The sequence below is a fragment of the Equus asinus genome, chromosome X (assembly GCF_041296235.1).
Source record: "Equus asinus isolate D_3611 breed Donkey chromosome X, EquAss-T2T_v2, whole genome shotgun sequence".
Taxonomy (NCBI): Eukaryota; Metazoa; Chordata; class Mammalia; order Perissodactyla; family Equidae; genus Equus; species Equus asinus.
Window position 1 is genome coordinate 47,851,829 of NC_091820.1, and position 15,795 is coordinate 47,867,623.

The 15,795-nt window shown below is 39.2% G+C and overlaps 1 protein-coding gene across 9 annotated transcripts in view; it reads right to left on the reverse strand.

Moving 5' to 3' along the window:
• Nucleotides 1-15,795, reverse strand: part of SYTL5 (synaptotagmin like 5) — a 273,738-nt gene that overhangs the window by 61,241 nt on the left and 196,702 nt on the right. For all 9 annotated transcript variants that reach the window (XM_070502421.1, XM_070502422.1, XM_044763566.2 and 6 more), the window contains 3 exons: nt 15,613-15,712; nt 13,854-14,015; nt 461-569 (listed from right to left, as the gene is read on the reverse strand). In XM_070502421.1, the coding sequence (XP_070358522.1) occupies nt 461-569; nt 13,854-14,015; nt 15,613-15,712 (371 nt within the window). The remainder of the gene's footprint in view (nt 1-460; nt 570-13,853; nt 14,016-15,612; nt 15,713-15,795) is intronic.

A 15,795-nucleotide genomic window follows, 5' to 3' on the forward strand; every position in this document is an offset into this window, starting at 1 on the left:
CAGTGAATGGAAGGACAGAGGAAGCTGCCTGTAAAAGTTGACCCTCTCTGGATTTTTCCTTCGCATGCTGTGTTCTAGGTCAACTTCTTCCTCAAGACTCCCTGAGTAGCTGTGAACATCATAAATACATACAGCAGCTTTCTACACCTCTCCTCTCAGCAGACTATCTTCCCTCTCCCCAGTGGGGAAGATCCTATATCTTTGGGACTTCCAGGAAACAAATCTCACCATCAAGTCTGGTTTCTAACTATGAACTTTGTCCTTTCCTTGTAAGAACCCCACACCCTCCCCCATATATAGTATATACTTCTCAACTCTCCTCAAAAGACACTGACATGTAACCTTTTACATTTCATCTGTGTAATGCAAAAGTAACATAGTCCAACCAATCCCTCACCCCTATTCCCACACTTCTAGAAAACAGAATGTCCTGGATCAAGGTCATTGATTTTGACCCTACCTTGAAGTTGTCCTAGTGGAAGCATCAGGTTCTTCTCTGGGGGAATGTAACGTAAAACAACCGTCAGCTCGCCTTTGTACTGAAGGCCAATGTCAGCAGCAAACTCCACCTGGCCAAGGGGAGAAAGGTGAAAAGAAAAAGTGAGAATGCTTGGTTTGTTATTCTGCAGCCCATGTCTGAATGTACAATATTTACTTGGTGGCTTAAATGGACAACCCTTTCCCATTCCACTATTTTAGTACTTATTGATTTAAGAGATACCTTAGGTATGAGAAAAGACAGGCTGGAAAACTCTATGAAGATATTTGCATATAATTTTTAACATTAAAATAAAAGGAATTTGAGAAGAGATATATAACACACATTCAGTCCATAATATTGAGTGCCTGTGATGCATTGAGGACTGGACCTTTAGTTTGGGATATGAGACAGGAATAAATATGCCACTGAAAAGAGCTCCAGAAAATACTTCTCCCTGTCTGTCCTTGATGTCTCAAGGCTTTCATAAGTGGCCAAGAAAGGAAAAGTAGCCGGTAATGCTTGATTCACATTGGGCTGCCGGCTACTAATTAGTAAAAGCTGTATTGGTAATTCATATCATTAATATTCAGTGTGCAAAAACTAGTTCAAATACTGCTGGTGAGAATGTAAAATGGTGTAGCTACTCTGGAAAACAGTTTGGGAGTTTCTTATAAGACTAAACATATAACTACCATATAACATAGCAACTGCACTCTTGGGCATTTATTCTAGAAAAATGAAAGATCACGTCTACATAGAAACCTGTACACAAATATTCATATCATCTTTATTTGTAGTAGTAGAAAACTGGAAACAACCTAGATGTCCTTCAATAGGGGAATGGTTAAACAAACTGTGGTACAGTCATACTCTGGAACACTACTCAGCAATAAAAAGGAATGACTATTGATACATGCAACAACTTGGATGAATCTCTAGAGAGTTGTGCTGAGTGAAAAAATTGAGTCTGAAAAGGATATATACTGTAAAATTCCATTTACATGACATTCTTGAAATGACAAAAAAGATACGGAATAGAGAGGCAGGTGGCAGAAGGGAGGTGGGGATGGTTATAACCACAAGGTAGACAGAAATACATGGTAAGATATTCTGTGCTCATGGATTGGAAGAATTAATATTGTCAAAATGTCCATACTACCCAAAGCAATCTACAGATTCAGTGCAATCCTTATGAATGTCCAATGGCATTTTTCATAGAAACAGAACAAAGAATCCTAAAATTTGTACAGGACCACAAAATACCTCAAATAGCCAAAGCAATATTAAGAAGAACAAAGCTGGAGGCATCACATTCCCTGATTTCAAACAGCATCACAACGCTACAGCAATGAAAGCAGTATGGTATTGGAATAAAAACAGACACATAGATCAATGGGACAGAATAGAGAGCCCAGAAATAAACTCACGCATATATGGTCAATGAATTTATGACAAAGGAGCCAAGAATATACAAGGGAGAAAGGACAGTAGATGGTGTTCAATAGATGGTGTTGGGAAAACTGGACAGGCACATGCAAAAGAATGAAAATAGATTGTTATCTGACACCACAGACAAAAATCAACTCAAAATGGATTAAAGACTTGAATGTAAGACCTCAAACCATAAAACTCCTAGAAGAAAACATAGGCAGCTCCTTGACATCAGTCTCGGAAGTGATTTTTTTGAATCTGACACCAAATCAAAGGTAACAAGAGCAAAAATAAACAAGTAGAATTTCACCAAACCAAAAAGCTGCTGCACAGCAAAGGAAACCAGTAACAAAATGAAAAGGCAACCTACAGAATGGGAGAGATGTTTGCAAATAATGTATCTGATAAGGGATTAATATCCAAAATATATTTTTAAAAAACTCATACAACTCAGTAAAAAAAAAAAAAATCAATCTGATTAAAAAGTGGGCAGAGGATCTGAATAGACATTTTTGCAAAAAAGACATACAGATGGCCAAGACGTACATGAAAAGTTCAACACCACTAATCATCAGGGAAATACAAATCACAACTACAATGAGGTATCACCTCACACCTGTTATTACGGCTATTATCATAAAGACAGGAAATAAGTGTTGGAGAGGATGTGGAGAAAAGGAGACCCTGTGCACTGTTGGTGGGAATGTAAGTTGGTGCAGCCACTGTGGAAAACAGTATGGAGGGTCCTCAAAAAATTAAAAATAGAACTAGCATATGACCTAGCCATTCCACTTCTGGGTATTCTTCCAAAGAAAATGAAAACAAAAAGATAGATGTACCCTCATGTTTGTGCAGCATCATTTACAATATACAAGACATGGAAACAACCTAAATGTCCGTCGATGGATGAACGGATAAAGAAAATGTGGTTGGCATCTATACCTACACACACACACACACACACACGCGCACACACAAAATGGAATATCATGCAGCCATAAAAAAGAATGACTTCTTGCCCTTTGTAACAACATCAAGTGAGCTTGAGGGCATTATGCTAAGTGAAATAAGTCAGACAAGGAAAGACAAATATCGTATGATCTCACTTATATGGAATCTAAAAAAACCCATAACAAACCAAGCTCACAGATACAGAAAACAGATTAGTGCTTGCCAGAGGCAGGGGGGTGGGGGGCAGGTGAAATGGGTGAAGGGAGTCAAAAGGTACAAACTTTCAGTTATAAAATAAATAAGTCATGGGGATGTAATGTACAACACGGTGACTATGGTTAATAAAACTCTATTGCATATTTGAAAGTTGCTAAAAGAGTAGATCTTAAAAGCTCTCATTGTAAGAAAAAAATTGTAACTGTGTATGGTGGCAGATATTAACTAGATTTATCGTGGTGATCATTTCACAATATAAACAAGTATCAAATCATTCTCTTGTACTCCTGAAACTACCATAATGCTGTATGTCAATTATACCCCAATAAAAGTAAGTAAATAAATAAATAAATATAAAAGAGCACAAGGGATCCTTGAGGTGATGGAACTGTTCTGTGTCTTGGCTGTGGTAGTGGATACACAAAGCTATACATGTGATTAAGTTGCATAGAACTAAATACACACACACATACAAATAAAAACTGAGAAAATCTGAATAAAATTAGTGGGTTATACCAATGTCACTATCTTGGTTGTGACACTGTACTACAGCTTTGTAAGATGTTGCCATCCTGGGAAACTGGGTAATGGGTACCTAAGATCTCTCGGTATTATTTCTCATACCTGCATGTGGATCTACAACCATCCCCAAATCAAAAGTTTAGATAAACATATTCAATGTGAATATATACCCAGAGCCTCTGTTCTGTAGGTCTCTCACTTGCCATTGAGTCAACTGAACTTTGATTTTTCATAAATAAGGTAGGAAAAGTAGAGTACTTTCTCAGGCTTTGCCTTCAGGAACTTGACTCCTGAACACTTAGACAAGGGTCGAGAACTGCTCTCCTGTGAGAGAGGGCAGATGGAAAGAATTCAGAAATGCAACAATTCACAGCAAAGCCAGAGGCTGTTCAAACCTCAGCAACAACAACAAAAAAAAAATTGAGACCATTACAAAGTAAAGGAATCTTTGTCTGACTTTCCTTCCTCTTGGTGGTGTTAAAATTATTAGTAAGGGTGGGAAAATCATTTGAAGTATTTTATTCAACCTTCCTATCAGGGGCAAAAAATGAGATTGGATAGTGAAATAGACTATCCATCTAATATTTAAGCTGATTATTTTAGATCAAGTGCCTATTAAAGGGACTTATTGTTTTCACAATTTCAGTAAATTTTAGTTTAAGTGAATGTCATGAATGGGAAATTATAATGCACCTTATAGCAGATTAAAGAGGTCACTACTTTTGATACTATAGTCAATGAAAGGTGAGGTATTTGCCCTCTCCCTTTGGCTATGAGTGGGCTCTTTGTTTGCTCTGACTAGTAGAACACAGCAGAAGTAACAATGTGCCAGTTTCTGGACCCAGGCCTTAAGGTTAACAGCTCCTACTTCCTCTTTTGGAATGGATATTCTTGGGATGCTCCCTCTGGGAACCCATGGTGTGAGACCCAAGCCACATGTAGGTAGTCTAGTTGGTAGGCCTAGCTGAGTTCTCAGCTGGCAGCCAACATCCAGCGTGAGACAGCCAAGTTGAACAACCAGCCCAGTCAAGCCTTCAGAAGACTTCAGGCTCAGTCTACCATCTAGCTGCAACCACACGAGAGACCTTAAATGAGAACCACCTAGCTGAGTGCAGTCACTCCACAGAATCACGAGCGATAATAACATATTGTTGTTTTAAGCTACTAAGGTTCAGAACAGACCAGTGCAGGCTCTATTTGCTTTTGGTCGAGATCTTTGGGTAGGAAAATATGTTGGTAGGAAAAGTGATATGTGCAAGTGTCACATACTAATCTAGAGTATATTACTAGAGATCAAAACATGCATTATTGGGATTTATTAATGTTCCAGAGGTTTTAGCTTAAATTAAAATATACTGGTGACTTTGTATAAATATAGTCCTCGAATCTTGTGAGAGTAGAAAACAATAAAGATGGAGTCTCATGGTATTATAATCACATTCAAAAGAAATTCAGAGAAGGGAATCATCTTGCAGCCTGCACATATCCAATGTCTTGGCATATTTTTGGTACTCTTGCAAGGAAATTCCAAGGCAACATCCTCTCCTGGCACACCACCATTTTACATTATTCAACCAACTCCTGCTCAGAAAAAGGTAGCAGAATTCAATTCAATTATTCAATTCTACTAACACATATGGAATGCCCTCTTGCAGTTATGCTTTTAAGGCATTCTGCTAAGTGCTGTAGGGACACATAAGACACAGATGCTGCTTTTCAATGAGTTTTCAGTCTATCCAGGAGTCATAATATTGGATAAAAGCTCTACTATTCTGCCCTTATTTAACTGACTCATCAGATTAATGCTCTCCATTCCCAATGAAGAGCAGGATCCTCTATACAATCACCATGCGTGCCTGCTCCCATCAGTTGAACTGCATGCTCACCAAAAGTCCGCTGCATTAGCTCCCCCCAAGCTCTTTATGCCACGTATATTTGTGGTTCTAATTATATAATTTAATATCACATAAAATGAAGAGTACAAAAAGACAGCTGTTACTATAAAAATTAACTTGGGCCAGACCGGTGGCCTAGTGGTTGGGTTCATGTACTCTACTTTGGCAGCCTGGGGTTTACAGGTTCGGATCCCAGGTGCAGACCTGCACACTGCTCATCAAGCCATGCTGTAGCAGCATCCCACATACAAAATAGAGGAAGACTGGCATGGATGTTAGCTCAGGGACAATTTTCCTCACCAGAAAAACAAAAAAATTAAGTTGAATACTTTAGAAGAGCTAAAGATTTGAAAATAAATTTGCCATTGAATTATATTTGGTCTTGAAGCTGTAAGAGGTGAGAAAAAAATATGAATATTTAGAAATATTTTGCATTTGGTTTACTTTGTTAATATTCTTAAGTTCTTGTTTCACTTTAGAGAAACTCAAACTAGAAATTGTTGATTATGATGCATTAGGGTTATAATTTATGCCAGGCAGGTATGACAGAATTTTAATCACTGAAACCACACTTAAACAAAATGAATTGTCCGTATATTAGAAGACTTGAAAATGAATGCACATTTAAGTTAAAATAAATGATTAAGAAATGTATTGGCGGTGTATGTTTGTACGTGCGTGATTTTTGTGACTTCCTGTATTAACTGACCTCCTATTGGTCCTGATTGCTGAGAGAAGAGGGCTGCTACTGTGCAGCAAGCTCAATGTCATATAAACAATGACAGTTGCTCCAATATAAGTACAAAGAAACTACTGAGGGAAGAGAGAGAGAGTAATCCAGATTGGGAAAGATGTGGCCCTCGTCTGGTCCTTAAAAGGATGGGAGAGATGATGACAGATGAAGATGGAGTGAGAAGAAGGTTAGTCTGGGTTAAGAAAGCAGCATGAGCAAAACACAGCGGGGACTGTGTAGCATGTGTTTAAGGACTGATAGCAAGTCAGGTGTGATTAGAGGTTTGTGTGCAGGGAGGTAGTAGCAAGGAAAATGGAAACAAGACGTCTACTCAGGATTCTCTAGAAGACTCTAAGACATGAATTTATGTTACAGCGTTTTGTTAGGAAGGGTAGTGGGGAAGTGGGACCACAAAGCAAAGAGAGGCTTAACAAGGTTGTGACATCAGGCAAAGTTCCCCGGAGAGTTACTTTTGCTCAGTCCCATAGAGGTGCTCTGCAGACAAGAGAGGTGACACCGCAGAGCTGTCCCAATCAGAGGCAAGGGAGTGAGAGTGTTTATGCTCCTTACCCATCAGTCATTGATGGAGAGCTCTGCTCTCAAGCCCCACAAGTCTTAAATACCCAGGATATTTTGACTTTCCATGACCACAGACCAAGCCTACTCCAGCAGGCTGAGGGCTCCTCTCCTACAAAGATTGGCAGGTGTGGGCTGCTGGGAGTAAAAGTCATGGGGAGCCACACATGCATGAGAACAAGGATGTGGGTAGAGCGAGCACTGATATCCTCCTCTGCTACAGAAGGCTGGGTCACATTAAGGGAACACTGAGTGACAGGATATGCTTCAAACCATATGCAAAAGCAGCAGTGAGGGTATCTGACTGAGCAGGGGTCCGGCATAATCAGATAACACTCATTGCCTTCTGCTTTTTGAAAAGAGAGAGATTCACTTTCCATCAGAGTAGGAAGCAGAGTTCCCAGGACATTTACAGGTCTAAGGTAGGGTAATAAATCATGGACAAAAGTCTGCCAAAACTGCCAAATAAAGAGAGAGCCTTTTAGCTAGGTAATAATTCCCCAGGAACTTAATATCTACTCTCTGCCTGAAGGCGGAACAGAGGTTTCCTTGGAAAACCACTTAAGCTTGCTGTTGATTTTCAAAGGTCCTTGTTTTTATAATAGTACCTTCTGGGAATGCATGAAAGGCAATTCATACTGACAAACCCTTCCTGTCTAACTATCTAACATGCCTTTCAGAAAGATAATGAGTTGTAGTTAATAAACAACCCCACATCATGCAGTAAAATGGAAGTTATAGCATGAAACCACTTTACAGTACGACTGGCATCTTCAGTTCTTTGTCTGCACCAGCCTCTTTACTGGCTTAGTGCTGCAAGACCTAGCAAAAACAAGATAGGTGTCGAGGGACTGTCACTAACACAGAGTCAATAAGCAATAAGGCACTCTGTCTTTCTAGTATTCCCACTGCACAATGATGTCAGTATTTCCAAATGCTTAAGAACTATTAATTCTGATCCTCTATGACTAAGAAAATTACTCCCTGTAGCTCACACTTCACCTTCTCAACTGGATAATCCACAAGAAACATCAAGTCTTGGGCTGCTCATACTATAGCTGTGCCTGATGAAGTGACTGTTGTGTTGAAATGCCTGAGACAGGAGACTGAGAATGAAGTGACACTTCTCATTAGCTGGCTGATAATCAACCACACAGTGTCCAGCTTGGCCTGAGGATAAGCCACCAATGAAGAAGGACGCAGTGTATAGAGCATGTTTTTGCACCTGTCCACTGTATTTTTGGAAGGCATGGTATCTAAGCAAGTCCGAATCTGCAGCCTTTCCTCTATATGTGCCAGAGGAAGCTTGGCAGAGAAAGATGACATGGATTAGAGACACTAACTTATGTTGGGTTCCCTAGAAGCTGACTCTGAGGTGAGGATTCTTATGCAAGTGGCTTATTAAGGAAGTGCTCCCAGGATAGACCAGTGAACGGGTGGGGGAAACAGGCCAGGGAAGGGAAGGAAGCAGGCAAGGGCACCGCCTGATCCAGCAGGGAGCTCTGGAGTAGAAGTAACATCTTGGACTTTTACCACTGTCAGTAAGGGAATTGAGTTTCAGACTCCCCCATCTATCAGTTATTGGCTAAGGATTGCTTTGTGACATAAGCTCCTAGGAAATTCTGGCTCTCTGCCCATGTGGGAAAAAGCTAGATTAGCCTGAGAACAGTCTTCAAAAGAGAGTCTCAGGTGGAGGATATTGGAGGCAAAACTCCTAACAGACATGGTTAAAGGATTCCAAGGTGGGGCCAGCCAGGTGGTGTAATGGTTAAGTTCCCATACTCCACTTTGGCCACCCAGGGTTTGTGGGTTAGGATCTCGGGCATGGATCTACACAACATTCATCAAGCCATGCTGTGGTGGCCTCCCATGTACAAAATAGAGGGAGACTGGCAACAGATGTTAGCTCAGGGTCAATCTTCCTCACCAATAAATACATACATACATAAAAAGATTCCATGGGGATCTGGCAGAGGACCAACGGAGTTCCACAGACATTAAACACAATCAGAACTCTTCTACCTTGAGCAGGCTCAGAGAGATGCTTCTCCCTTATGATAGAAAGTGAAACCACTCAATGGCAATGTGAAGGCGATTACCTTGGAAAGTTGTTGGCCCCCAAGCACAGAGGATGCCTGGGAGAGGCCTGGGAGAGCTTAGATAACATCCCAGCACAAATCTCTCGACCATTTCCAGGAAACTTACTGGAAACCCTCCAAGCTGGTTTCCAAAGAGCCCCTATGTGCTTCAATATTAAACTTAGGACAGACAAATTAGTTTTACATACTAAGATGCATGTTACTTGCGCTTCATCTGTATCATGCATCATATGATGTCTTGGACATTTTCTAACTATGATTCTATGATGCTCAACCATTATACATAAAGGAAACAAGATAGGAGACTGTTAAGTCATATTAAGTGCTATCCTTTAGGGTGAGGCTTTTCACTCAATTCTAGGAGATTTAGTGCTGTAATGACCAAATACTTCCTATATTTAATGTCCAGGGAATGTCATGCTATTGTGGACATATTTGTTGTTAATATTGTACTCTTATCTCTATCATATTTATGTTAGTCATCAGCTTGCAGTTATTTTATATTTAAGGATTTTTATTCTATTTCATCCACAGCCCAATTACACCTCCTAAAGATTTTCCATGAGTTACTTACACCAAGATTGAGGTCAACAGTTATAAAATCCCACCAGAAAGTTGTATTTAACTTCTGAGTCCCAGTCTCCTCATATAAATTGGGGATAAGGATACCTACCTCACAGTGGTGGTTATAACCATTAGATGTGAAAAATACTGCCATTAATGATGATCAACATTTGTTGTTGGTGGTGATGATCAACGCTTGCTCTTGCTGTTTAGCATCATTCCTTTAGTACTACTGTACCTGGATTTCCTTTGGCACAATACTACCTTCAGGACCAGGGTATGTTCTGATTGCCTTAAGCCAGCCAATGCATCTCACCTTCCTGGCCACTGTGATTAGCTCAGGATGGGCAAATAACGTAATTAGAATTAGGAGAACCATGCCCAGGGCACTGATCGGACTGGTGGAGGAGGAGGAAGTCTCCGCTACCCTGGATAGTGTGGTACAAGGATGAGAGGCTTGCAGCTATTCCAAGAGAAGCATACCTGGAGCTAGCAAGGGTGGTCAGCACTGTGTGAAGTCTGAAAATAAAGCCAACACAGCAAAGAGAAACCAAGAGACTCCAGGGCCTTGATAAGATTTGAACATCTGGATCAAACCATGCTTGATAATCACTGGCCAATAATTTCCTTTTATCTTTTAAGGAGTATGAGCGGAAGTTTCTGTCAACTGCAATAGAAGGACTCCAAGCTAATATAAATACTACCTAGCATTTATTGAGAGTTTTACAATGTGCCTGACACAATACTGTGAGCACCACATAGAATGCTTATTCAAGCCACACAGCATCCCTATAAGCTCTGTCCAATTATTATATCACCAAGGCCTGGGAAGGTAAGCAATTTGCCAGAGGCACAGTTGTGAAGCGAGGATTTAACCCAGGAAGTCTGATTTGAGTCCACTATCTTTATCATCATGGTTCTTTTTGCCTCTCTATCTAAAGAACAATCTTTGCTCACATAAATGTGACCTTATTTCACCTCACTTTTGACTTAAAAAATAACTCTGGAGAGACTCCAGTTGCATAGAGTGAATCCAAGGTACTGTTGGTCTAGTTTAGAACATTTTATATTGGCATTTAATTTATAGAACAAGCTTTGAGATTGTTTTTCTGAATATAACTCAAGACCTGGGTTATGCGTGATACACCACATTAACAAAATGAAGAATAAAAATCACTTGATCATCTCAATAGATGCAGAGAAAGTATTTGACAAGATACAGCATACATTTATGATAAAAACTGAATAAAATGGGTATGGAAGGAAAGTGCCTTAACATAATAAAGGCCATCTATGACAAACCCACAGCTAATATCACTCTCAATGTAGAAAAACTGAAAGCCATCCCTCTAAGAACAGGAATCAGACAAGGATGGCCACCGTCACCACTCTTATTTAACATAGTATTGGAAGTCCTAGCCAGAGCAACCAGGCAAGAAAAAGAAATAGAAGGGATCCAAATTGGAAAGGAAGAAGTGAAACTGTCACTATTTGCAGATGACATGACTTTATATATAGAAAACCCTAAAGAATCCACCAAAAAACCTTTAGAAATAATAAACGAGTATGGTAAAGTTGCAGGATACAAAATCAACATGCAAAGATCAGTTGTGTTTCTATACACTAACAACAAAGTAGCAGAAAGAGAAATTAAGAATACAATCCCATTTACAATTGCAACAAAAAGAATAAAATACCTAGGAATAAACTTAACCAAAGAGGTGAAAGATCTGTACACTGAAAACTACAAAACATTGCTGAAATAAATAGAAGACACAAAGAAATGGAAAGATATTCCATGCTCTTGGATTGGAAGAACTAACACGGTTAAAATGTCCATACTTCCTAAAGCAATCTACAGATTCAATGCAATCCCTATCAAATTTCTAACAATGTTTTTTCACAGAAATAGAACAAAGAATCCTAAAATTTATATGGAACAACAAACGGCCCGGAATAGCCAAAGGAATCCTGAGAAAAAAGAACAAAGCTGGAGGCATCACACTCCCTGATTTAAACATATACTACAAAGCTATAGTAACCAAAACAGCATGATACTGGCACAAAAATAGACACACAGATCAATGGAACAGAATTGAGAGCCCAAAAATAAACCCACACATCTATGGACAGCTAATTTTCAACAGGGGAGCCAAGAACATACAATGGAGAAATGAAAGTCTCTTCAATAAATGGTCTTGGGAAAACTGGACAGCCACATGCAAAAGGATGAAAGTAGACCATTCCCTTACATCATGCACAAAAATCAACCCAAAATGGGTTAAATACTTGAATGTAAGACCTGAAATCATGAAACTTCTAGAAGAAAACATAGGCAGTATGCTCTTTCACATTGGTCTCAGCAGCATAGTCTCTTTTTTTTATTAATCTCTTTTTATTGAGGTATAATCGACATATAACTTTATATTAGTTTCAAGTGTAAACAATGATTTGATATTTGTATATATTGCAAAACAATCACCACAGTAATTCTAGTTAACATCAATCACCATACATAGTTTCAAAATATTTTCTTGTGATGGTAACTTTTATTTATTTTATTTTATTTTTTGAGGAAAACTAGCCATGAGCTAACACCTGCCATCAATCCTCTTCTTTTTGCTGAGGAAGACTGGCCCTGAGCTTACATCTGTGCCCATCTTCCTCTACTTTATTTGTGGGATGCCTGCCACAGCGTGGCCTGACAAGTGGTGTGCAGGTCCACACCTGGCTCCAAACTGCCAACCCTGGGCCGCGAAGTGGAACGTGCACAGTTAACTGCTGCACCACCAGTCAGCAGCATATTTTCAAGTACCATGTCTGACGGGACAAGGGAAACAATAGAAAAAATAAACAAATGGGACTACATCAAACTAAAAAGTTTCTGCAAAGCAAAGGAAACCATCAACAGAACGAAAAGACAACTTAATAACTGGGAGAAAATATTTGCAAACCATATATCTGATAAGGAGTTAATACCCAAAATATACAAAGAACTCATATGTCTCAACAACAATGCAATTAAAAAATGGGCAAAAGATCTGAACAGATATTTCTCCAAAGAAGATATACAGATGGCCAACAGGCACATGAAAAGATGTTCAAGATCATTAACTATTAGGGAAATGCAAGTCAAAACTACAATGAGATATCACCTCACTCCCATCAGAATGGCTATAATTAACAAGAAAGGAAGTAACAAGTGTTGAAGAGGATGTAGAGAGAAGAGAACTCTCATACACTGTGGGTGGGAGTGCAAACTTATGCAGCCACTGTGGAAAACAGTATGGAGATTCTCAAAAAATTAAGAATAGAACTACCATATGATCCAGCTATTCCACCGCTGGGTATTTACCCAAAGAATATGAAAACATGAATGCATAAAGATACGTGCACTCCTATGTTCATTGCAGCATTATTCACAATAGCCAAGACTTGGAAGCAACCTAGGTGCCCATCAAGGGACAAATGGATAAAGAAGATGTGGCATCTATACCGAATGCTACTCAGCCATAAGAAAGGATGAAATATGGCCATTTGTGACAACACGGATGGACCTTGAGGGTATTATGCTAAATGAAAGAAGTCAGAGGGAGAAAGTCAAATACCATATGATCTCACTCATAAGTAGAAGATAAAAGCAGCAACAAACAATCACATAGAGACAGAGATTGGATTGGTGGTTACCAGAGAGCAAGGGTGGGGGTAGGAGGGCGAAAGGGGTAATTAGGCACATGTGTGTGGTGATGGATTTTAATTAGTCTTTGGGTGGTGAACATGACGTAATCTACACAGAAATCAAAATATGATGGACACCTGAAATTTATATAATGTTATAAACCACTGTTACAGCATTAAAAAATAGTTTATGTGTTATGAATCCGGGTTACGAACCTCAAAAGTAGAATGCAGGAAACCAGATACTTCAGCTACTGGTCACGTTCTCACGTGAACCAAGGCAAGACCATTCCTGCTCACGTCTGAATCATGGAGAATGAGGAATAGAGAGAATGCTCTGAGACTGATCTTGCTCTATGGATTTGTTTTTGCCTATGCGAAGACGAATCCTTTCTCTTTCTAATAGGATCATATAATATATTCCTTTTGTTTACTCATGGAGACTTTCAAATGATAAAATTTTAGTAAGTCAAATAATAATATATCTGATTATGTGGCTTGCGTTATATCGACAGTCTGTATTGAAGAAGGATATCCAAAAGAATAAATTTACAATTCTTATATTATTCCAAAATTAGCTGCACTAATCTTTTCAGATTATCACTTGAAAACTGGAAGTCTTCAGATTCTTTAGGCCTATGACATCAATTTTTCTCATAACTTGTCTCCTTGCGTAACTGTGTGACTAATCTGGAAGCATTTCCTACCTTGGGCTGAAGCACAAACCACTCATCACTTGGATTTTCAAAGTTCCATGAGTCAAAAGGAATCTCCACCTCCCCAAGAAAGCTGTTACGTCCAAATCGATCATAATGCCAGACTGAGAGCTGCAGAGTTCTTGTTTCCAGCTGGGTATGGCTGATGGTGTACTGCAAATGAGATTTACAACATCACACTCCACAAGAAGGGCTTTGCTCAATTCTAGGATGGGTTGAAATTTATTTCCACCATATACCAGATCACATGCATCAGTAATATGAACAAAACAAACATGAAAAACACTTTATTTTTCTTTCTTTCTGCTACAACTGAGATCCTATTCCATGAACTCATTTTATGTTAGACCTAGCACTGAAATATATATCAACAAATTATTTCGGGTGGAGTCAATCAACTTCAGATATAACATAAAAAGTGTTAGGTGATGAAGTTTGTCTCAAGTTTTATCCGTTTTTGATTTGCCTAATTACTATTTCAACATCTACTCTGTGAGTTCAAGATTTAATGCATCAGTTCTCTAATTTCTCTGTCTTATTTTATTCATAACGAGAATCCCCAAATCCAGAAGAGTATTGATAGTGAGAAACTTACAAACACCAAACTTCATAAAGTCCAACCTAAGTGCAGGGGTGAATAGATATATACATAGATGGAGCAGAAAGAAAATATTGCTGGGGTAGCTTTTCCTTTTTCAGCAGAACGTTATCCAGGGCCACATGTCCACACACTCTCAACCCTACTTGTTCTATGCAACTACCACCTGGGACTCGCTTCAGACTGACTGACTGACTGCTGATCTTGGATTTGCATCTATACCTGCCTTTGCTCTTCCTGGCCTGACTAACCTTGGCTCCCTGCTTCCTGAATTTGCCATGTCACTATCTATTCTGCTTGGGCTCATCTTTGCTATCCTGTTATGGTCACTGGATTCACCCTCTGTCTGTATTTATTCATTCTCATTTTGATTTATCTTGATATTGGTTCCTGCTTCCACACATAACCCCACTGACACATGTCCCCATCACCAACTTCCTGCTATGGTGGACTCTGACTTCATCACTCTGTGCACAGGTCTATAAATCTTCCTGTGACTAGCAATAACTTCTACATTCCAGTGTCTCCAGATCTTTCTTACCAGGCTAGATTGGTCCAGGATGGAAGAAGGGGTTGTTACATGGAAGCCCATGGGAAAAAGTAATTTCTCCACGATTGGGACCTGGCCATACATATCTTATCTAGGCCACTTTCTTTGATATTTCTCAAATCCAGCCCTGCAGCTCCACTGTTCATTAACCACATGCCTAAATGTAGCCAAATTCTGAAAACTTAACAAGGAAAAGCACATATTCATGGTGTGTTAGCAGAACAATGAGCATGTACAAAGTGACCTGCTAAGTTAGTGTCAAAATTATGACAAAATTCTTTTAAGGGGAACTAGAAAAAACAGAGTTTTCCCAAGGGTGAAACATATTTTTTGACAAGATGTACCAGCTCAGATGTAATTTTGCAAGATCATCTCTACTTAAGGTGCAATTTCAGCAGCGGCAGAGAAATAGAGTAAGAGTGGCTTACATTTTTTCCTTTTGAAAAACTGTTAGAAAAGCCAAGGGTATTACATTAATTTATTGAAATTCTACTTTTCTAAAATATACGTAAGCCTTGACAGGCAAATTCTCTGTAGTTACTTCAAAACTGATGAGGTTGTGACAGCATCACTTGAGTTACTGTGAGAGAGTATTTATTTACCTTGAGTGTTTCATTGAATTCTGGATTGGTGCCTGTTCTGATTTTGGTCTTGCGCTTATTGTTTCTGGACTTGTCAGGGAGAAGGTATGACTTGACGTAACTGTAGATGATAAAAGATGAAAGCAATTGTTCAAAAACATCTACTTTGCAAGAAATGCTCAGGGACTCCACGAATAAAAGGGG